The sequence below is a fragment of the Trachypithecus francoisi genome, unplaced genomic scaffold (assembly GCF_009764315.1).
Source record: "Trachypithecus francoisi isolate TF-2019V2 unplaced genomic scaffold, Tfra_2.0 Lachesis_group20, whole genome shotgun sequence".
NCBI classification, from domain to species: Eukaryota; Metazoa; Chordata; class Mammalia; order Primates; family Cercopithecidae; genus Trachypithecus; species Trachypithecus francoisi.
In genome coordinates this window covers 66779062-66801638 of record NW_022681466.1, presented here as the reverse complement: position 1 = coordinate 66801638, position 22577 = coordinate 66779062, and the positions used below count along the sequence as shown (strand labels likewise).

At 46.8% G+C, this 22577-nt stretch overlaps 1 protein-coding gene across 11 annotated transcripts in view; it reads right to left on the bottom strand.

Moving 5' to 3' along the window:
- Nucleotides 1-22577, bottom strand: part of NLRP1 (NLR family pyrin domain containing 1) — a 73987-nt gene that overhangs the window by 40088 nt on the left and 11322 nt on the right. For all 11 annotated transcript variants that reach the window (XR_004430864.1, XR_004430862.1, XR_004430863.1 and 8 more), the window contains 3 exons: nt 17812-17982; nt 4007-4177; nt 1582-1752 (listed from right to left, as the gene is read on the bottom strand). Coding sequence is in view for 8 of the 11 variants with exons in the window: in XM_033184894.1 (XP_033040785.1) it covers nt 1582-1752; nt 4007-4177; nt 17812-17982 (513 nt within the window). In the remaining 3 variants the exon portion in view is untranslated. The remainder of the gene's footprint in view (nt 1-1581; nt 1753-4006; nt 4178-17811; nt 17983-22577) is intronic.

Here is a 22577-nt window from a genome sequence, read left to right as displayed (position 1 = left end):
GCTCTTCGGCATAAGGGAGGTAGCGATAGCCAAAAATACTCAGTGGGGAGCAGCAGACTGGGGTGCAAAGGTGCTGCGTCCTCGGATGGAGTTCCCATGGTTGTAAATGGCCCGTGTCAGCTACAGGAGAACCCGAATGTACACTATTTCCGTTATTCTGCCGTGACCACTTCTTTAGGTTTGGGAGGCCTGGCTGAGGAAGGCCCGAGGCCCAGGCTTCCCGGACCCCCTCTGAGAAGGCTCTGGATGTGGGGGTTTGGAGCCCCTGTCTGCTCCCTGAGCACATGGCAGGGCCCCTGGCAGGACCCATAGGTAAGTGTCAAGACAGAAGCCACCGGTGGGCTTGCTCTCAGGAGGTGGAGGGGAGCGGAAGTGGCCCAGAGATAGTGTGGGGGTGGCTCCTCGGGGAAGGGCGAGAATCTCTGGGGCCTACGGGATGGGAAATGAGGGCTGGGGGCTCACTCCACTCTGGCCGCTCAGGGTCCTTCAGCTCTCCGAGGTTCAAGCGCCTCTTTGTTCCAGGTCTTTCCCCACATCATCCCTTGGCCTGGACTACTCTCCCCAACTTGGCCTGGCTACCTATTCCTCCTTCAGACCTCAGCCTGACGTCGCTTTCTCAGGGAAGTCCTCCCTGGCCTTCCCTGAGAATGGGATTTTGATCAAATCCCATCCTCCCTCAATATTACATTCTCATAATACCCTGTACTTTCCTTTCTTAGCACTCCACAGAGCTCATAAATACAGACTTGTGCATTTACAGGTGACCAATGTCCATCTCCTCCCCACTAGAGTGGAAGCTTCAGGAGGGCAGGGCTCATGTCTGTTTGCTCACTATTGTACCCCAGGGCCTGGCCTGGTGCTTACACATGGGAGGCACTCAGTGAATGAATGAATGAGTAAATGAATGAATGAAGCACTGCCCTGGAGTGAGGGGAACCTGGGAGTCCCTTACAGCATGCAGCCTCAGTAACAGTTATCATTTGATCATGCCTGACTCTCTTCCCAGCACTGACCTTGTTTTTATTTGATTAATTAATTAATTAAATTTTGAGACTGAGTCTCACTCTGTTGCCCAGACTAGAGTGCAGTGCTGTGATCTAAGCTCACTGCAACCTCCGCCTCCCGGGTTCAAGTGATTCTCCTGCCTCAGTCCCCGGAGTAGCTGGGGGTTACAGGCGCACACCACCATGCCCAGTTAATTTTTATATTTTTAGTAGAGATGGGGTTTCACCATGTTGGCCAGGCTGGTCTCAAACTCCTGACCTCAAGTGATTCACCCACCTTGGCCTCCCAAAGTGCTGGGATTACAGGTGTGAGCCACCACGCCCCGCCTGTCCTTGTTTTTATATACATTTTATTTCATTGCAATCCATGAGGTGGGTATGATACTCCCATTCCACAGATGAAGAAACAGAGTTCCAGAGAATTTGGTGACTTGTCTAAGTCACCCGGTATAAGTTGTGGAGCTGGTAAGAAACTTGGGTTGACTATGCATTTATTAGTCCTTTTTCCTTCCCCTGTCCAACACCCCCCCAACCCTCTTCCCTGCCCTCTGCCCAGAAGGGACCTCCAGGACCTTACCCCAGGCGTGTGAGTTGGCAGGCAGGATGCCTGAGCCCCTCACACAGCAACTGCACACCAGTGTCGCCCAGGTCGTTCTGCTGCAGGTCTAGCTCCATCAGGAGGGGGCTGGTGCTGAGCACAGAGGCCAGGTCCTGGCAGCAACCAGACGTGAGGCCACAGCTGACCAGCCTGCAGGAAAGATACACAGCAGCCCAGGTCATTGTCCTGAGGGTTTGCTCTTCAGGGTAACTAGGGTCTGATCTTCCTTCCTAGCATCTGTGGCCTTTTGAGGGTCTGGGGTGATATGCAGAGAAGATACAAACTAACCTGAGAGATTTTCACTTTCCTTTTGCAGCCATGGAACCCCTCAAGATGCCGGCACCCACCCTTTCTCAATCCTGTGTGGTTCACCTGATCCTGTCCCCTCACTCTGTCCACACTGATGAGTAACTTACTCAACGTCCCACTTGTACACCTGGGTCTGTTTTCTCTCTCCTTTTTCTTTTTTTTTGAGATGAGGTCTCGCTCTGTGTCCCAGGCCTCCCGAAGTGCTGGGATTACAGGTGTGAGCCACCACACCCGGCCAGTAGGGCCTTTTTAGAGGGCAAAATTAGCAACATGCCCTTTTCCCAGCAGTTCTATTTTTTGAAATGTAAGCTACAGATAATATACTGGGTCTCAGGACGCATGGGGGGATGGTAACTGCTGCACTGTTTACAGCGAACACTGGAGACAATCTGGCTGCTCATAACAGGCGATGGATAAAAATGATGGTACGTCCATGTAGTGAAATTCCACGCTGTGATTAAAAAGAACGATGTGACTTTGTATGTACTGATGTGGGACTGTCTCCAGCATATATTTTAACTGATAAAGCAAAGTGCAGGGCAGAGTTTGTGCTGTGCTAGCATTTATGCCAGAAAAGGGCTATGTATCTCCTGTATGTTGTATATATGTAGGCTGTCTCTGGGGGATCCCCTGTCTGGGGATCCTCTGCTATTGGGGTCTCAGCCCTGCTTCTAGAACTGTTGGCTGCCCCAGCTGGGTCTGCTCAGACCCAGCTGCAGTCCAAGCTTGTAAATGTCACAAAGCGTTACAGGGCCTTCGCTAAGAGAGGGGACTGGGAAAACGGAGAACCAGGCTTTGATGTCAGATCTGGCTTCAAATCCTGGTGCAGCTACTTCCTGGCTATGTGGCCTTGGGAAAATAATGAACCTCTCCAAGACCCAATCTCGTCTTCTGTAGATGTGGCGAGGATTCAATCTTACAAGTGTCACCGAGTTCCCAGCTGACCAGGGATCGCCGACCCCTGATGTTAGGATGGGATCTGCGTTGTCTCCCCTTCCCATGCTCCCCTTCCCAACAACTCTGATCAGGGTTACTGAGTGGGGAAGCAGGCAGTGGCCCTGGGAAAGGGAGAGGTTTGGCCTTGGGAAGAAGGAAGGGACGTGTGATGTGTGAACAAGGATCTCGCAAGGTGTAAACAAGGATCTTTCAGGGTTTGGGCAGAAACAAAAGAAGACCCGGAAGGCAGCCCCCTGAGCGGGTGGGTGTACAGAGGGGGATGTGTAACTTTGTGCATGGATGGAGGAGGCCCAGCAGGACCAGGAGAGGGAACTATTCACTCGTTTCTTTTTTCTTTTCATTTTTGAGAAGAAGTCTCGCTCTGTCGCCCAGGCTGGAGTGTAATGATGTGATTTCAGCTCACTGCAATGCCCACCTTCTGTGTTCAAGTGATTCTCCTGCCTCAGCCTCCCTGAGTAGCTGGGATTACAGGTTCCCACCATCACGCCTGGCTACATTTTGTATTTTTAGTAGAGAGAAGGTTTCACCATGTTGGCCAGGCTGGTCTCAAACTCCTGACCTCAAGTGATCCGCCTGCCTCGACCTCCCAAAGTGCTGGGATGACAGGCGTGAGCCACTGCACCCGGACTTGTTTCTACATGGTAGCGGGGATGGCTCTGTTCCCTCGGATGAGATAGAAAATCGAATTCAGTGGACACCAGTGATTTCAGCTCTCCATGGCAGAACCCCATGCCAAGTAAGAGGACCTGTTACTGGGCAGATCACAGCTGGTAGGAACAGGAGAGGGATAGAAAAACACTGCTGCAATCCTCATAGCTCTATGCAGTGGGCACTATTATCATCCTCCTCTGTGGCAGTCTGTGAAAATGGCCACAAATTCTGCCCCCTGTCCCCACCTTGCATTCATGCCCCTTGACTCAACTTGGCTTCTCTTGCTGTATTTGGAGCCTGGAGGCCCGCTCCCCTCTGTCCAAGGGTGGATGAGCTTCCTCCTGAGCCTCTACTCCCTGGCTGAGATCCTGCAGGCTCCTCCCACTCCCACAAAGCAGGTCTCACCTTCTCTCTGCCCTTACCCTCCAATTGCCTCATGGTGGCAGGTGGTTCCCTCCACCTCCCCCTGCCCACCAAGAACAATTACTGCAGTCGCTGTAGCGTGCAGAACGGCCAACTCAGTCTCCGGCAAAGGTATCTGGCTCCAGCATCCGTGAGCACATTGAAGCTCAGGTCCAGCACGGTCAGGTTCTGGTTGACTCTCAGCCCAGAGGCCAGGTCCTTGCAGTCCTCAGCTGTGAGGCCACAGCTGGCCAACCTGTGGAAGACACACACCCACGGTCTTGAGGTTACTTATCTGTTGATTCAACAAACATCCATAAGCACCCATTGATCACTACTATGCGCCAGGCCTGTGGGCCAGGTAGAGGTTTAGAAAACCCTCCCAGGCCCCAGAAATGCACAGGGTACTTGGGGATAGACATAGAAACACATCATAGTTTTTTGATCCTTTTTGATTAAAACCCTCCAATTTCCCCACATTACTCAGAGTACAATTCAAGGTCCTTTTCCTGGTCTACAGGGCCCTGAGGACTTGGATCCTCATAATCTCTGTCCTCACGGTTTTTTTTTTTTTTTTTTTTTGAGACAGAGTCTCACTCTGTCGCCCAGGCTGGAGTGCAGTGGCGCGATCTCGGCTCACTGCAAGCTCCGCCTCCCGGGTTCACGCCATTCTCCTGCCTCAGCCTCCTGAGTAGCTGGGACTACAGGCACCCGCCACAACACCTGGCTAATGTTTTGTATTTTTAGTAGAGACGGGGTTTCACCGTATTAGCCAGGATGGTCTCGATCTCCTGACCTTGTGATTCATCCACCTCAGCCTCCCAAAGTGCTGGGATTACAGGCGTGAGCCACCGCGCCCGGCCCTCGCCTCTAATCTCTTTTAGCTCCATCCTCACTGCCTTTCTCTCTATTCCTTCCACACCCCAGGGACAGTTCCACCTAAGGCCTCTGCACCTGCTGCTTCTGCTGCGCTTCTGCCCGGAACAATCTTCTGGCACTGATATCTCATGGTTTGCTCCTCCACTTGCGTCAGGTCTTTGCTCAAAAGGAAGTCGCTTTGTTGACATGTTGCCTCATCTCTCCACTTAAAATTGAACACCTGCCCCCAAACTCCCTGCTCTTTTCTGCTTTACTTTTCTCTACAGCTCATGTCACTCACAATATATTTTACTTTCTTATTTGGCTTCTTGTTCTCCCTCCCAACTAGAATGTGAGCTCCTTGAGGAAGGAATTTTGCCCACTTCCTTCCTTCCTCTCTTCCTGTTTCTCTCTCCTTCCTTCCTTCCTTCCTCTCTCTCTCCCTGTTTCTCTCTCCTTCCTTCCTTCCTTCCTCTCTCTCTCCCTTCCTTCCTTCCTTTCTCTTTGTTTTTTCTCTCCTTCCTTCCTTCCCTCCCTCCTTACCTTCCTCCCTCGCTCTTCCTCTTTCTTTCCCTCCCTCCCTCCCTTCCTTCCTTCGTGTGAAATGCAGTCTTGCTCTGTCACCCAGGCTGGAGTGCACTGGCATGATCTTGGCTCACTGCAACCTCCCTCCCCTGGGTTCAAGGGATTCTCCTGCCTCAGCCTCCTGAGTAGCTGGGACTACAGGTGCCAGCCACCATGCCTGGCTAATTTTTGTATTTTTAGTAGAGACGGGGTTTCGCCATGTTGGCCAGACTGGTCTTGAACTCCTGATCTCAGGTGATCCACCCACCTCAGCCTCCCAAAGTGTTAGGATTACAGGCATGAGCCACTGTGCCCAGCCCCATTTTCATTGCTAGTCATATCCCAGTGCCCAGAGCAGGGTCTGGCATATAGTAGGTGCTTAGTAAGTATGTAGTAAATAAATGAACAAAATAGCATCAAAAGAGGGGCACGTCAGGTACAGCTGAAGGCAGACGAATGAGTGATTGCCAAGGCAGGCAGGAAAAGGTGAGCCTTAAATGAGGGGTTCACTGAGGTGAGGGCGGAGGCAGGGGCACGTGTGGCTGGTAGGGCAGATGTGAAATCACAGCAGGCGGTTCGTATAGTGATGTTGGCATAAAGACTACCCAGGTAGAGAGAAAGTTTGAGGGTAAAGCTGGAAAATATCAAGACAGTGGTAGGTCTCGGATGTCATTATAAGATGTTTAAACCTATTTTCCTGTGGCAGTGATGAACCCTTGGAAGTTCTTGAGGACAGCAGTGACCTGGTCTCTACATTGCTTTAGAACCATCCCTGACAGAGATTGTAGTAAGCTGAGATTGCGCCACTGCACTCCAGCCTGGGTGACAGAGCGGGACTCCGTCTCAAAAAAAAAAAAAAAAAGCAAGATCTCTGAGGGAGTGGAGGTGGCTGGGTGGGGAAAGGCGGGAGGCAAGGGGTCTTGCGGGGAGGATGAGCAATGGGGTCAGAGCAGTGACCTCGGGAGATGCCTCGAGTAGACCCTGTGGCACTCAGTGGAGTTCAGGGAGGCCTCTAGGTTGGATTCAGAGTAGAAGCTGCTGTCACTTACTGAGAAGGTAGATGTGAGAACAATGTCAGTTTCATCGGTGTATGACCAGGGTAGTTGCACAGGGCCCCGTGCTCAGAAGGACCCGGAACTGGCAGGGGTGTGAGGAGGACCCTTCTAGATTAGGGAGTTAATGCTCTGTGGTGGCCATCAAAATTTCTTAAGGCCAATTTTGTCCTTAAATTTGTGTCTTGTAGGTGAAGTCTGATGGGACCATGGGGCCTCAGCCACCTCCTGCCACCTCCCTCCTTTGCTTGGGGTGAGACAGTTCTTGGCCATACTGCATTTGAGTGTTGTGGGATCCCCACTCAACCTGCCCCTCAGCCCAGTGATTACTGCCACCCTTTATCTCTGGTGGGGGCCTGGATCAGGCATGGGTAGGTTGAGGTGGGGCATCCTGGGGTAGGGCAGGTGGCAGCCTTTCTCGATGTGGGCTGGCAGCATCATGGCACATTTGGTGATTTGGTGGGGGCCAGTCTCCCCCACCACTGATCTGGACAGCTAATGCATCCTGGCAACGCCCTGGAGGGTCTCCCATCTGCTTTAGGCTGAGGTGGTGGCCCATGGGAAGGACAGACATCTGGCTTGACATTTTACCCACTCTGGGGCATGTTGCCTGGGTCTGGTGACTTATGGGAGAGGCAGCCTGCATCTGGTGGGCCATGTGCACATGCTTAGCTGTGGAGAGGCCTCCAGGCATCTTTGAGGGTCTGGACAGACACTGCTAGTGTCCCAGTGCCCAAGGGAATGCATCGTTAAATAGCAAATAAAAGACACTGGGATAGGTTGAGAGAGAAACTATGGAAGAAAGAAAAAGCTCTGTATCTTAGTACCTTTAACAGCACTTTCGTCCTGACTTTTGAGCTAGGACACTGCATTTGCATTTTGTACTGGGTCCTGAAAATGAAGCAGTTGGTTCTGAGAGGAGGCGCAGTTTGTTTTCAGTTAGGGAGGAGAGTCTAGGTAAGAATATGCTGAGTTTCAGGAGACTCTGGGACATCGCCTCCAAACATCCCTGTCTCTCCTTGCTCTCACAAGACCTACTTTTCCCCTTTGTTTTTCTCTGACTTCCTTCTGGACCTTCCTATCCAACCAGGAATCTAAGGTCAGCTGTATTAAACCACATCCTGGCAAGGTGCGGTGACTCCTGCCTGTAATCCCAGCACTTTTGGAGGCAAAGGCAGGAGGATGGCTTGTGTCCAGGAGTTTGAGGCTGCATTGAGTCATGATCACACCACTGCACTCCGGCTTGGGTGACGGAGCGAAACCCCAATTCCCCCTGTCTCTCTTACACACAGACACACACACACAGACACAGATACAGACACACACAGACACACACAGGCACACAGGCACACACAGGCACACAGGCACACACACACAGGCACACACAGGCACACACACAGACACACACACAGACACACAGACACATACACACAGACACACACACACAGACACAGACACACACACACAGACACACAGACACATATACAGACACACAGACACACAAACACACACATACACACACACAGACACACATATACAGACACACACAACAGACACACATAACAGACACACACACACACAACAGAAACATATAACAGACACACAGACACACATACAGACACACACGACATGACTCAGTATGTGGCATTGTAGAGCACTTGGCATTTCAGAGTGCACCAGGCCCTTGGTAATGTCTCCTTGGACAATCGCTGTCTTCCTTCTCTGCTCCCAACCCTGAGCTGCAGAGTGTGGCTCAAGAAAGTCCAGACACAGCTGGCAGATGTGGCTCTGTGCTCACCGCCTATGGCTAGCATCTCACAGCTGAGGGCCTTCTTCCCAGATGGCTGTCTCCTGCCAGCTCACTCTCTCCCTGGGTGGTCAGTTTTACCTACCTGGCTTATCTGGTTTCCTGCTTGTTGACAAGCTCATTTTCACTGGGCATGTTCCTGCCCCCAGGACTCATCTCAGCATAAACAAATGCATCTCTCTTGGGGCTTTATTCATTTTTGAACAACTTACCATTACAAGCTGCGCTGTGTGGACTTCCCTCCTCCAGTCCTACCCACTCCCAAGCCCCAGTGAAGACCGTCGGTATTGGAACTCTGTGAGGAGGCTGAGGCCATCTGACCCTGGGCAGTAGTGACCCCAGTGGGCAGGTGAAGGGCACAGGCTTTGGAGCTAGAGAGAGACGGGTTCAAATCTTGCCTCTGTCAGTCACAAGTTGAAGACCATGGCAGACGTCTTTATCAAGTTTCAGTTCACTCATCAATATCATGGATCTGCCACGTCTATTGTACCAGCTGGCTGCAAAGATCCAAGGAGATCATGTATGCCACGTTCTTAGGGAAGCCCCTAGCAAAAGGTTGGTGCTTAAAGGATGCTGCTGCTGTGGAAACCAAAACCCTCAATGTCCCTCCACCTCTCCGTCCTCAGCTGCCTGTGTCATCACATAGTCCTTTCTCTTCTGTCCCAGAGGAGGCCAAGGGTCCACCTTCATGTGTCTTTGATTCCACACCCTCTGTCTGGTCTCTCCCCTGACCTTGCTCTTTCCAGCATTCCTTTTTTGAGCTCTCCAACCCCACTCCCACCAATTTCTCCTTTGTCTGTGTAATGTGCTCAATTTTACATGCCATTAGTGAAAAAACCCCAGAATACTTGACACCAGCTTACTCAATGTATTTCAAGATAAATCCAAAAGTGAAATAAGCCAGACATAGAAAGAAAAACACTACATGGTCTCACTTGTGGGTGAAATATTAAAAAAGTAAAATACATACAAAGAAAGAATAAATGGTGGTTACCAGGGGCGAGGTGGGGGAGGAAATGGGGAGATGCAGGTAAATAAAAAAAATAGAAATAATTGTTAGGACTTTGCTTGTGGGTCTTGGGTAGTCTGGCATCCAAGCATGTGTAAGGCTGTGTGTTCTTCCATGCAGAGACGTTTTTATTGTGGGAAATATTCACATTTGCCTGATCCAGATTTGGTAATCTTAGGCCACTTTTCTTTCTTTTTATGGTGCTACCCCCAGTGAGCCAGAATTAATCAGGCCCCAGCTTACCTGATACAGAGGAGGCAGGTGTTGGTGCTGGTCATGCCCTCACTGAGTTGTGTCCAGCTCTCCCACTGCTAACTATGTGAATTGGGAAAGTTGTTAATTTCTCTGAGCCTCTTAGGACAACTTAGGCACTAAGTACATAGCATATGTGATCGTAAGTATATAGCATACATGTCCTAAGTACATAGCATACATGACCCTAAGTACATAGCATACGTGACCCTAAGTACATAGCATATGTGATCCTAAGTATATAGCATACATGTCCTAATACATAGCATACATGACCCTAAGTACATAGCACACGTGACTCTAAGTACGTAGCACACGTGACCCTAAGTACGTAGCACACGTGACCGTAAGTACACAGCATATGTGACCCTAAGTACACAGCACACGTGACCCTAAGTACATAGCATATGTGACCCTAAGTACACAGCACACGTGACCCTAAGTGCATAGCACACGTGACCTAAGTACACAGCACACGTGACCCTAAGTACACAGCACACGTGACCCTAAGTACACAGCATACGTGACCCTAAGTACACAGCATACATGTCCTAAGTACACAGCATAGGTAACCCTAAGTACATAGCATATATGATCCTAAGTACACAGCATACATGTCCTAAGTACATAGCATACGTGACCCTAAGTACATAGCATATGTGACCATAAGTACATAGCACACGTGACCGTAAGTACATAGCATAGTGACCCTAAGTACATAGCACACATGACCCTAAGTACATAGCATATGTGACCCTACATACATAGCACACATGTCCTAAGTACACAGCATACATGTCCTAAGTACATAGCATATATGATCCTAAGTACACAGCATACATGTCCTAAGTATATAGCATAAAAGACCCTAAGTACATAGCACACATGATCTCCTTTGACTTTGTAGCCACCTTGTGCAATAGACATAGTAAATCCATGTTATTAATGAGTAAACTGAAACTTGCTAAAGAAACCTACCCATAGTTTTCAATCTGTAACTGTTAGAGGCAATATTGGAACCTGTGTGTGTCTGGCTCCAGGGAATGTCCTTCCCCAGTCCATTCTTTATATATGGAAAATGGAAATAATTGTCCCTGCTCTGCCATTTTTGCAGGGTGTTTTTTGGAAGGCCCAAGGAATTAATGGATATGGAGGTCTTTGGGTTTGAGATAGTGAAATTCTATGCCAATGTAAAAAGAGTACATTGAAGATTGGTGTCTTCCTACTGGGGTGTGAAGTTTGAGGTAGAACCAGGATTCCTTAGTCCTACTCAAAAGCATTGTTACTGGACTCTGGTGGTTCTCCTTGGATAGGTCTTAGGAGTGGATAGAGCAGCCTCATGGATACAGCAAGTCACAGCACGAGGCTGGGCTTGCCTCCTTACTCTGCCTGCTCAACTTCTCCCACTGTAACTCCTTTTCAATGAGCAATCTCTTGATTGCTTTCCTTTTTTGCAATCTCCCTTCTCTCAATCTCTTATCACTTTCTTTTCTTCAATTTCCTTAGAATGTAGCTTAGATTCCATGATCCTTCATTGGCAGTATCCCTGAATTTCTTACCCTCTGACCTTCCATCACATTCCTCTGGCTAACCCTGACTTCTGCTATCTTCCCACTCTCCACCCCAACTCCCACCTGTGCAACAGGGTATGTGGCTGCCATCTGGAATCATGACCATGACCCTCACATGGGCCACAGCAATGCCTGACAGGCAGAAATCTCACACTCTATTATGGCCATTTGAAGATCTTGCCTTTTCCAAACATCCAGCACCTCAACCCTCACACTCACTCCTAGCAGACAACTCAATTCCTATTTCTCAGACAAAAATGAAGCCATCAGATGGGAACCTCTCAGCTTCTCAGAGTGAATCCTATGTTCCTACCTCTTTCTTCCCTGTCCTCATCTCCCCTCCTGTTACAGTAGAGGAGACATTTCCTCCCTCTTCCAAGGCCAATCTTTCTCTTCCCTCCTCCCTCTGAGGATAGAGAGTCATCAATGATTCCTTATCCATCTTGTGTCTTTTATCACTCCTCCTCCACTGATTCTCAAACTGAGATCTTTTCCTTCTTAAATGCAAGTAAGCAGATGGACAGACACACACATTTACTCAGCCCACCATCCCCTCTGCTTCAGTGCTTTCCTCCTTTTCACTATCAAAGTCTTTGAAAAAAAGTGTATTTGTAGTCTCATTTTTTAACCTCTTTCTCCCTCTTTAATCCACTCCAGTCTGCATTCTGGCCTCTTCATGCCACGTAAGCTACTTCTGCTGAGGTTATTCATGACTTTCCTATCACTAATCCTATGGACAAATTTCAGTACTTATCTTACATGACCTCCCAGCATCAGTAGCCCCTGCTGACCTCCTTGAGACCCTCTCCTCTGCTGGGTTCCACGACACCTCTCTTTCCTGGTGTCCGTTTCATCTATGTAGCCCCTCCTTCTCAGGCTTGTTTGTTGGCTCTTCTTTGGCCATTAAATACTGGGGTGGGGGTGTTCCCCAGGCTTGACATGCAATCTTATTTTTGCCTGTGAATTTTAGAATCCGCTTGTCCATTTCTGCAAAAATGGCAGCTGGGATTCTGACAGGGATTGTGTTGAACCTGTACATCAGTTTCGGGGGTACTGTCATTTTAATAGTATCAAGTCTTCTGGCCGGGCGCGGTGGCTCAAGCCTGTAATCCCAGCACTTTGGGAGGCCGAGACGGGCGGATCACGAGGTCAGGAGATCGAGACCATCCTGGCTAACATGGTGAAACCCCGTCTCTACTAAAAAATACAAAAAACTAGCCGGGCGAGGTGGCGGGCGCCTGTAGTCCCAGCTACTCGGGAGGCTGAGGCAGGAGAATGGCATAAACCCGGGAGGCGGAGCTTGCAGTGAGTTGAGATCCGGCCACTGCACTCCAGCCCGGGCGACAGTCTCAAAAAAAAAAAAAAAAAAAAAAGTATCAAGTCTTCCATCTATGAACACGGGACATCTTTTTATTTGTTTAGGTCTTACACGATTTCTTTCAACCATTTTTTGTAGTTCCCTGTGTACAAGCTTTCTTTTGTTAAAGTTATTGTTTTCTCAATTTAATTTGTGGATTGTTCACTGCTAGTGTATAGCAGTACAACGAACTTTTGTATATTGATCTTGTTTCCTGAAACCTTGCGGAAATCGTAGTTTTTTTTTTTTTTTTTTTTCTTTCTTTTTCAACAGGGTCTCCCTTTGTCACCCAGGTTGGAGGGCAGTGGCACAATCTCAGCTCACTGCTACCTCTGCCTACCAGGCTGAAGCAATTCTCCCACACCTCAGCCTCCTGAGTAGCTGGGACTATAGGAGTGTGCCACCACGCCCGGCTAATTTTTTGTAGTTTTGGTAGAGACAGGGTTTTGCCACGTTACCCAGGCTAATCTTGAACTCCGGAACTCAAGCGATCCACCCACCTCAGCCTCCCAAAGTGCTGAGATTACAGGGCATGAGACACCACGCCTGGCCCTAATTTGAATATCTGTAGATTCCTTAGGATTTTCTACATACAACATCATGTCACCTGCAAATAACAGTTTACTTTCTTTTCTTTTCTTTTTTTTTTGAGACGGAGTCTCGCTCTGTCGCCCAGGCTGGAGTGCAGTGGCTAGATCTCAGCTCACTGCAAGCTCCGCCTCCTGGGTTCATGCCATTCTCCTGCCTCAGCCTCCTGAGTAGCTGGGACTACAGGCGCCACCACCTCGCCTGGCTAGTTTTTTGTATTTTTAGTAGAGATGGGGTTTCACCATGTTAGCCAGGATGGTCTCGATCTCCTGACCTTGTGATCCGCCCATCTTGGCCTCCCAAAGTGCTGGGATTACAGGCTTGAGCCACCGCGCCCGGCCCAGTTTACTTTCTTTTCAATCTGGAAGCCGTTAATTTCATTTTCTTGCTTAATTGCTCTGGATGGAACCTTGAGTACAATGTTGAATAGAAATGGCAAGAACAGACATCTTTGTCTTATTCCTAATCTTAGGGGGAAAGCACTCAATCATCCACCATTAAGTATAATGTTAGCTGTGGGTTTTTCACTGGTAACAACTTTATCAGGTTGATAAAGTTCCCTTTTATTTCTAGTTTGTTGAGTGTTTTCAATATGAAAAGGTGTTGGATTTTGTCAGACGCTTTTTTTTGTCTTTGAGATAACCATTGGTTTGTGTTCTTTGTTCTATTAACATCTTGCATTACATTGATCAATTTTCCTAGGTTAAACTCAATTTGCATTCTTGGGATAAATCCCATTTGGTCATGGTCTACAATCCTTTTTATATGTTGTCAGTATTTTGTTATGTAATTTTGCATATATATCCATAAACGATGTTGGCTTGTAGATTTTTTTTCTCTTGTGATGCTTTTGGTTATCTTAGTCTAATTTTGGTATCAGGGTAATATTGGTCTCATAGAACAAATTGGCATGTGTTCTCTTTTCTGCTATTTTTGGAAGAGTTTGAAAAGATAAGTGTTAATTCTTCCTTAAATATTTAGTAGAATTCACCAGTAAAGCCATCTGGGCCTGGATTTTGTTTCATAGAAAGTTTTTAACTTACTAATCAATATCTGTGTTTGTTACAAGTCTATTAAGATTTTGTATTTCTTCTTAAGTCAGTTTAGGTATTTGTGTCTTTCTGGAAGTTGGCCCATTCCATCTGGGTTATCTAATTTGTCGGCTTACAATATTTCATAATTTTCACTTATAAACCTTTTATTTCTGTAAGTTCAGTTGTGATACTCCATCTTTTATTTCTGATTTTAGTAATCTGAATCTTCTTACTTTTAATTTTAGTCTAGCTAAAAGGGGTCAAATTTTGTTGGTATTTTTAAAGAACTAACGTTTAGTTTCATTGGTTTTCTGTATTGTTTTCTATTCTCTGTCTCATTTATCTCTAGTCTTTATTATTTCTTTCCCCCTGCTTGCTTTTGGTTTTATTTGCTTTTTTAAAAAATTTCTTTACTAACATGAAAGACCCAAGGAAAACAAACTCTTAAAGTGTAAGTTTAGGTTACTGATTTGAGATTTCTCCACTTCTTCTTCTCTTCCTTCTTCAATAGATTTTATTTTTTAGAGTAGTTTTAGGTTCACAGTAAAACTGAGCAAAAAGTACAGAGAGTTCCCATATACTCCCTGTCCCCGCATCCCTCATACAGTCTTTCCCACTATTGACATGCTGTACCACACTAGTACATTGCGGTGACATTTGTTACCATTGATAGACTGACAGGGACACATCATCACCCGAAGTGCATAGTTTACATTAGGGGTCACTTTTGGTGGTGCCCATTCTATGGATTTTGATTGCTGTAAAGTAATACGTATGCACGATTATAGTATATAGAATAGTTTCACTGCCCTAAAACTCTTCTGTGCTCTATTAATTCCTCCCTTCCCCCAAGCCCTGGAAACCCCTAATCTTTTTACTATCTCCTTGTTTTTGTCTCTTCCAGAATGTCATACAGTTGGAATCATACAGCATGTAGCCTTTTCGGATTGGCTTCTTTTAGTAACATGCATTTAAAGTTTCTCCATATCTTTTTGTAGCTTGATAGCTTATTTCTTTTTAGCACTGAATAATAGTCCACTGTCTGTACCACAATTTTTTAAAAAGTATTTTATTTATTTATTATTATTATTATTATTATTATACTTTAAGTTCTAGGGTACATGTGCATAACGTGCAGGTTTGTTACATATGTATACTTGTGCCATGTTGGTGTGCTGCACACATCAACTCGTCAGCACCCATCAATTCGTCATTTATATCAGGTATAACTCCCAATGCAATCCCTCCCCCCTCCCCCCTCCCCATGATAGGCCCCGTGTGTGATGTTCCCCTTCCCGAGTCCAAGTGATCTCATTGTTCAGTTCCCACCTATGAGTGAGAACATGCGGTGTTTGGTTTTCTGTTCTTGTGATAGTTTGCTAAGAATGATGGTTTCCAGCTGCATCCATGTCCCTACAAAGGATGCAAACTCATCCTTTTTTATGGCTGCATAGTATTCCATGGTGTATATGTGCCACATTTTCTTAATCCAGTCTGTCACAGATGGACATTTGGGTTGATTCCAAGTCTTTGCTATTGTGAATAGTGCCGCAATAAACATACATGTGCATGTGTCTTTATAGCAGCATGATTTATAATCCTTTGGGTATATACCCAGTAATGGGATGGCTGGGTCATATGGTACATCTAGTTCTAGATCCTTGAGGAATCGCCATCCTGTTTTCCATAATGGTTGAACTAGTTTACAATCCCACCAACAGTGTAAAAGTGTTCCTAGTTCTCCACATCCTCTCCAGCACCTGTTGTTTCCTGACTTTTTAATGATTGCCGTTCTAACTGGTGTGAGATGGTATCTCATTGTGGTTTTGATTTGCATTTCTCTGATGGCGAGTGAGTCCATTCACTTTCTGAAGGACAGCTTGCTTCCAAGTTTTAGCAATGATGAACAAAGCTGCCATCAACATTCACGTGCAGGTTTTTGTGTGGACAGAGGTATTCAACTCATTTTGGTAAATATCAAGGAGTGTGATTGCCAGATCCTATGGTAAAAGTATATTTGTTTTGTAGAAAACTGCTAGACTGTATTCCAAGGGGCTGTCTCATTTTACATTCCCACCAGCAACGAATGAGAGTTCCTGTTGTTCCACATCCTCGCCAGCATTTGGTATTGTCAGTGTTTGGGATTTTGGCCATTCTGATACGTGTGTAGTGGTATCTTCATTGTTTTCATTAATTAAAAAAATTTTTGTAGAGGTAAGATCTGTCTCTGTTGCCCAGCTTGAAGTGCAGTGGCATCATCACAGCTCACTGCAGTGCTGAATTCCTGGGCTCAAATGATCCTCGCGTCTCAGCCTCCCAAGTAGTTATGACAACAGGCACACATCATCGTTCTCAACTAATTTTTTATTTTATGTTTTTGTAGAAACAGGGTCTCTCTCTGTTGCCTAGGCTGGTCTCAGACTCCTGGCCTAAGGTAATCGTCCCGCCGTGGCCTTCCAAAGCTTTGGGATTATAGGCATGGGCCATCATGTCTGGCTCTATCTTTCCTTTTTTTTTTTTTTTTTTTTTTTTTAAATAGAGGCATTTATAACTATACATTTCCCTTTAAGCACTGCATTAGCTGCATCCAGTACATTTTGGCATGTTGTGATTTTGTTTTCATCCCTCTCGAAGTATTTTCTAATTTCCTTTGTGATTTCTTCTTTGGCCCTTGGTTATTTAGGAGTGTGGTTTTAATTTCAGTGTATTTATGAACTCCTTAACTTTCCTTCTATTGTTGATTTCTAATTTCATTTTATCATGGTCAGGGGATATACTTTGTATGATTTCAGTCCTTGCAAATTTGTTGAGATTTGTTTTATGGGGCAATCTTATCTTTGGATAGAGCTTTATTTGATACCTATTTGGCAAGTCCAGTTGGATACCTTGAAAGAATCTTGAAACCAGCAAGCACGAGATCACACTCATGATGCTCCACCCCCAAATCACTTTTCTTTTAGTATTCCCCATTTAATGAAGATGCCACTATCCCATGAGCTGCTTTGGTCAGAAACCTAAAATCATCCTTGATATCTTCCTCTTCCTTTTTTCCCTAAATTCAATCCATCACTGAGCCCAGCTGATTTTACTTTTGCAGCTCTCTTACATCTAGCCACTTTGTTCCATATCCATTGCCAATGCCATAGTCCAAGCTATGACTGTTTGTTACAAAAATACTATAATTTTACTTAGTCCAAGCTATCACCATCTTTGCAGGGACTACTGCAATTTTCTTACTAATTGGTTTCCCAACCTCTACTTTTGCATTCTTCCAATCCATTTTTCATGTTGCAGCCAGTTTCTATTTTGAAAATGTACTGATCTTGTCAACCTTCTGCTTAAAATTCCACAACATCAGGAAAAGACCCCAAATCCAACATGGCGCACAAACCTTGCATAGTCTGGTTCCTACTGGTATCTGTAGCCTTATCTCATTCCTTTGCTATCTGCCCTCCAGCCACACTGGCCTGCTTTCAATTCCTTGACTGCCTCATCCTGCCTTCTACACAGAGCCTTTGTACATGCTATTCTCTTTTCCTGGAATTTTCCCTTCCTGCTTCGCTTAGTTAAATCCTCTGTATTCTTCAGACCTCCCTCAAACCTCACTTTATGAAGGAATTTTTTTTTTTTTTTTTATGAGCCAAAAATCCTATCTGTGTTTACTAAAGTCACCCTGGCCAGAGAGGGCCTCAACAAATATTTGATAAATACAAAGACAAATCCCTCAGCCCAGACTCAGCTTCTGCCTTGGATCTGTTCCCCATCCCTGCTTCAGAACAGAACCCAGGTCAGACTTACCGCAGGGTCTCCAGGAGGCAGCGAGGGCGTCTCAGGGTCTTACAAAGACTCTTCACTGCAGAGTGGCTCAGCGAGTTTCCACTTAGGTCCAGCTCCTTCAGGTTTCTGGTGACCTTGAGGATGGAGAAGAGAATCTCCCAGTAGGCATCTGTGACTGGGACCCACCTGAACCTGAGGGAGAGAGAGGACAGGAGAGATGTGATGTGTCTGGCAGAGGTTTGAGGTGCCCAGCCCTGCACAACACAATTGGGCTTTGTCCTCCTGAGCACCAGGCCACAGCGGGTAGTGCCATCTCCAGGACTGACCAGGCTCCCTGCCTGTCTGCACCTGTCACCCAGGACTAGCTCCCTCTCCTCCATGTGGCTCCTCATTCTACAGCCCTTACCATAGCACACTCAAGTGTTCATTTGTATGTCTGTTTCCGCCTCAGTCTGGGAGTTCCTTGAGGGCAGGGACAGATCTTTTATTTTTTAATTTTTTATCTGCACTGCTCAGCATAGGGCCTGGCTTCTGTGCTGGGCACTGCAGATAACAAAACAAATTTTCATTAAAAAAATTTGACAGCCTTCCTCCCTTTGATGCAGACACACCTGTGCTCCTTTGGCACAGACATTCTGGAGTCCCAGTGCCCGGGAAAGAAGACGGGAGGCAGGAGCAGAGCCTGGGAGAGATGGCCTGAGGAAAGTGTTGTCATGGAAGACTGTGTATGATCATATGCACTACTGTCCAGGTTGGCTCACAGGGGACCCGATCCCCTTCCCAGGATAACAAGATCATAGAGTCTGCAGGAGAGAGATGGCTGTGGGGAGTGCCCTAGGAGGGAATATTTGCAGCCTGAGGGGAGGGGATGATGGACTTTGTCTGAGAGTGTTAGAGTGGACTCTGACTCATGCGATTTAATTTAATCGATGTGTTTTCACACGCTACTTTGGTGACCTCATCTACCTCCAAGGCTTCGACTACTCAAAGCTCTATTCCAGGTTTCAGCTGAGTTTCCTATTTTCTGGCCGGATATCCCCACATCGACATCCCAGTAATTCTTTGATCTAATTTGTCCCAACAAGTCCCCAACCTTAATTCATCTTTCTCCGTAAGTCTGCAGAGCCACGTGGGGGAAAGAAGCAGAGGCAAGGAGCTGCCTGCACGTGGGCTCTGCTCCTCTGTGCCTCACTCCATCTCCTCAGCTGCTACAAGAGGATAGCAATAGCACCTGCTGCAGAGGGGTATGTGAGAATTAAAAGCTACGACAGAGTATCCCAAAAGTCCTAGAGCAGTTTTAAGTTGTAATAACTGTGGAAGTACAAGTACTACAAACATACAGAAAAAGCCAGCTGAATGCAGTGGCTCTTGCCTGTAATCCCAGTACTTTAGGAGGTAGAGGCAGGAAGATCGATTGAGCCCAGGAGTTTGAGACCAGTCTGGGCAACATAGTAAGATCCTGTTTCTACAGAAAATTAAAAAAATTAGCCGACGTGGTGGTGTGCACCTGTAGTCCCAGCTACTCAGGAGGCTGAGGCAGGAGAATGGCTTGAACCTGGGAGGCGGAGGTTGCAGTGAGGTATGGTCGTGCCACTGCACTATTCCTGGGAGACACAGCAAGATCTCATCTCAGACACACACTCACACAGACACATACACACACACGCGCACACACACACACACACACGAAAAAGCCATAAATGAAAGTTTATTTGAATTTCTTTTACATTTACTTAGTTTTGTGAAACTTGAAAAATACATATAAATTTTTTATTTCCGTCAGCATTCGCCATCCTTAATCATCAAGGTGACTGGAAAAACATTAAAAATTTATATTTGAAAATGCACAATGCGTAATCACACACCAAATACCTGGGACCTCCCATCCTGCCATCTTCATTTCTTTAATGTCTCTGGTTGGTTCTCCTCTTCCTTCCCACAGCCCTTGGCCAACCTCCACCCTTTCTTCCTGAACTTTCTTGTTTGTTTATAGTAAATGCCTTATTCTTCCGTCTGCCTAGACTAGCCGATTCAGTTCCTTGAAAATTCCTCCTCCCACTTGCGGCTGAAGCCTCTGACTTTCCCATGTCAGAGGCTCCACTTGCTCCCGCCCATCCCAAACTCTCTTCTCTGGCCTGGTGTTCTTGGTTCCCTTTGCCCATCCATCCCAGTCCCCATCCCCCAGCCAGCCACCATCTGGCCTCTGTCTGTAGCTGCTTGGAACTCTTCGAAGGTTTCCCATCTGTCCACTGCTACTTGCAGTACCTGTATCCAGGTCCTTTAACACCTACCTCACATTTAGAACTATGAACAACTAGAAACAGCTTAAAATGGCCAAGAACAGGAGAATAGTCAAATCAGCCATGGCACTTTCCCTATGGAATAGCATGTGGTCATTCAAAATGGTGTTGTATCAGACTACTTAAAAATATATGAAGGGCTGGGCATGGTGGCTCATGCCTGTGACCCCAGCACTTTGGAAGGCCGAGGCAGGAGGATCATTTGAGGTCAGGAGTTCGAGACCAGCCTGGCCAACATGGTGAAACCCCGTTTCTACTAAAAAGACAAAAACATTAGCTGCGTATGGTGGCACGTGCCTGTAATCCCAGCTACTCTGGAGGCTGAGGCACAAGAATTGCTTGAACTTGTGAGGCAGAGGTTGCAGTGAGCCCAGATCGTGCCACTGCACTCCAGCCTAGTGACAGAGCAAGAGTGTCTGTCTCTCTCTCTGTATCTCTCTCTCTCTACACACACACACACGTATTGAAGGGCTGGGCATGGTGGCTCATGCCTGTGATCCCAGCACTTTGGGATGTCCAGGTGAGCAGACTGCTTGAGCCCAGGAGTTTGAGACCAGCTTGGTTAACATAGCGAAACCCCATCTCTATACAAAAAATTTACAAAAATTATCATTGCATGTTGGCATGCTCCTATAGTCTCAGCTTCTAGGGAGGCTGAGGTAAGAGGATCCCTTAAGCCTGGGTGGTCCAGGCTACAGTGAGCTGTGATTGCACCACTGCACTCCAGCCTCGGTGACAGAGCGAGACTCTGTCTCAGACAACAACAAACCAAAAAAAAAAAAACAAAAAACAAAAAACAAAAAAACCCACACCCACCACACCCACACACAAGAAGACAGCCTTGATATATGAAGAAACTAAAACTATAAAATAAAAAGTACAATATGGTTTGATTTCGCCACAGAAATGTGCATAGAAAAAAGACTGGGGTTCTTACAATTGACCACTATTTCTTTTTTTTTTTTTTTGAGACTGAGTTTTGCTCTGTTGCCCAGGCTGGAGTGAAGTGGCACAATCTCAGCTCACTGCAACGTCTGCCCCTGAATGGTCAAGCGATTCTCCTGCCTCAGCCTCCCGAGCAGCTGGGATTACAGGTGCCTGACACCACGCTCGGCTAATTTCTGTATTTTTAGTAGAAACGGGGTTTCACCATGTTGGCCAGGCTGGTGTCGAACTCCTGATCTCAGGTGATCCACCTGCCTCAGCCTCCCAAAGTGCTGGGATTACAGGTGTGAGCCACCATGCCCGGCCAATTTTTAATGATGGTCATTTCATTTCAGAGTGATGGAATTCTGGTTGCTACTACTTTTCATCTTTTTGCTTATCTACATATCCTTTCTTTTTTTTTTTTTTTTTGAGACAGAGTCTGGCTCTGTTGCCCAGGCTGGAGTTCAGTATTGCGATCTCGGCTCACTGGAAACTCTGTCTCCCAGATTCAAGTGATTCTCATGCCTCAGCCTCCCTAATAGCTGGGATTACAGGCATGTGCCACCATGGGCAGATAATTTTTGTATTTTTTAGTAGAGATAGGGTTTTGCCATGTTGGCCAGGCTGGTCTCGAACTCCTGGCCTCAAGTGATCCACCTGCTTCGGCCTCCCAAAGTGCTGGAATTACAGGTGGAGGCACTTCACCCAGCCTATGTATCTTTTTTTTTTTTTTCCTATAATGAACATGAATTTTATTGTGAGAAAAAGTTTTAAAAATTTGAATATGAAGACCCACATCAAACATTTCTTCCTCTGAGAATCTTTATTGTCCACTCGTGTGATCACTCCCTTCCTTGGGCCACCACAGTACCTTGTCCATACCTCTACTGTTGTAGGCATCACACTCTGTTGTCATTAAATGAATGTTTGTCTTCTCCCCTATTTTTTGAGCTCCTTAAGGCAGGTATTGTGCTTTTTAATCTGTGATCTGTAGGGCCTGGCATAGAATCAGTGCTGAATAAATACTTACGGAATGAATAATCTAAAGCGGGACATAGACACATACCAAATTGATACTGCGACAGAGGTCGGGGAACCGGGATGGGGAAGTTCTCAGGGTTGCCGGGCTGGAGAATGGTTAGAGGAGGCTGCTCTTATACAACCAGAGGGTGGGTTTCAGGTTGAGTGCCTGGGGCAATGGTGGCACCACGGTCACAAATAATTACGAAGTCAGTTTTGCAGGGAAAAATAGGAAACTCTTTCTGCGAGCTGCTGGGGAAGATCTCAGGGCCAATGTCGTTGTCATTGAGAGGGTTCCTGAAGCAGCTGGAGGAGCAATTTCTCCGAGAGAATGAATGCCCAGAGAGAGGAGCAGGGGTAGGGGGGCTGCCTGATCCTTGGGGAGTGTGGGGGTAGCTAAGGTCAGCAGGAAGGTGGGAGCACGTCCAGGAGAGAAGGTGGACGGTCATTCTAAGGGTAGAAGGAGAGGTGGCAGACATGGCAGGGCCCAGTGGCCTCTCCAGAAGCAAGCAAGGCTTGCCCCACAGCCGGGCACTGCAG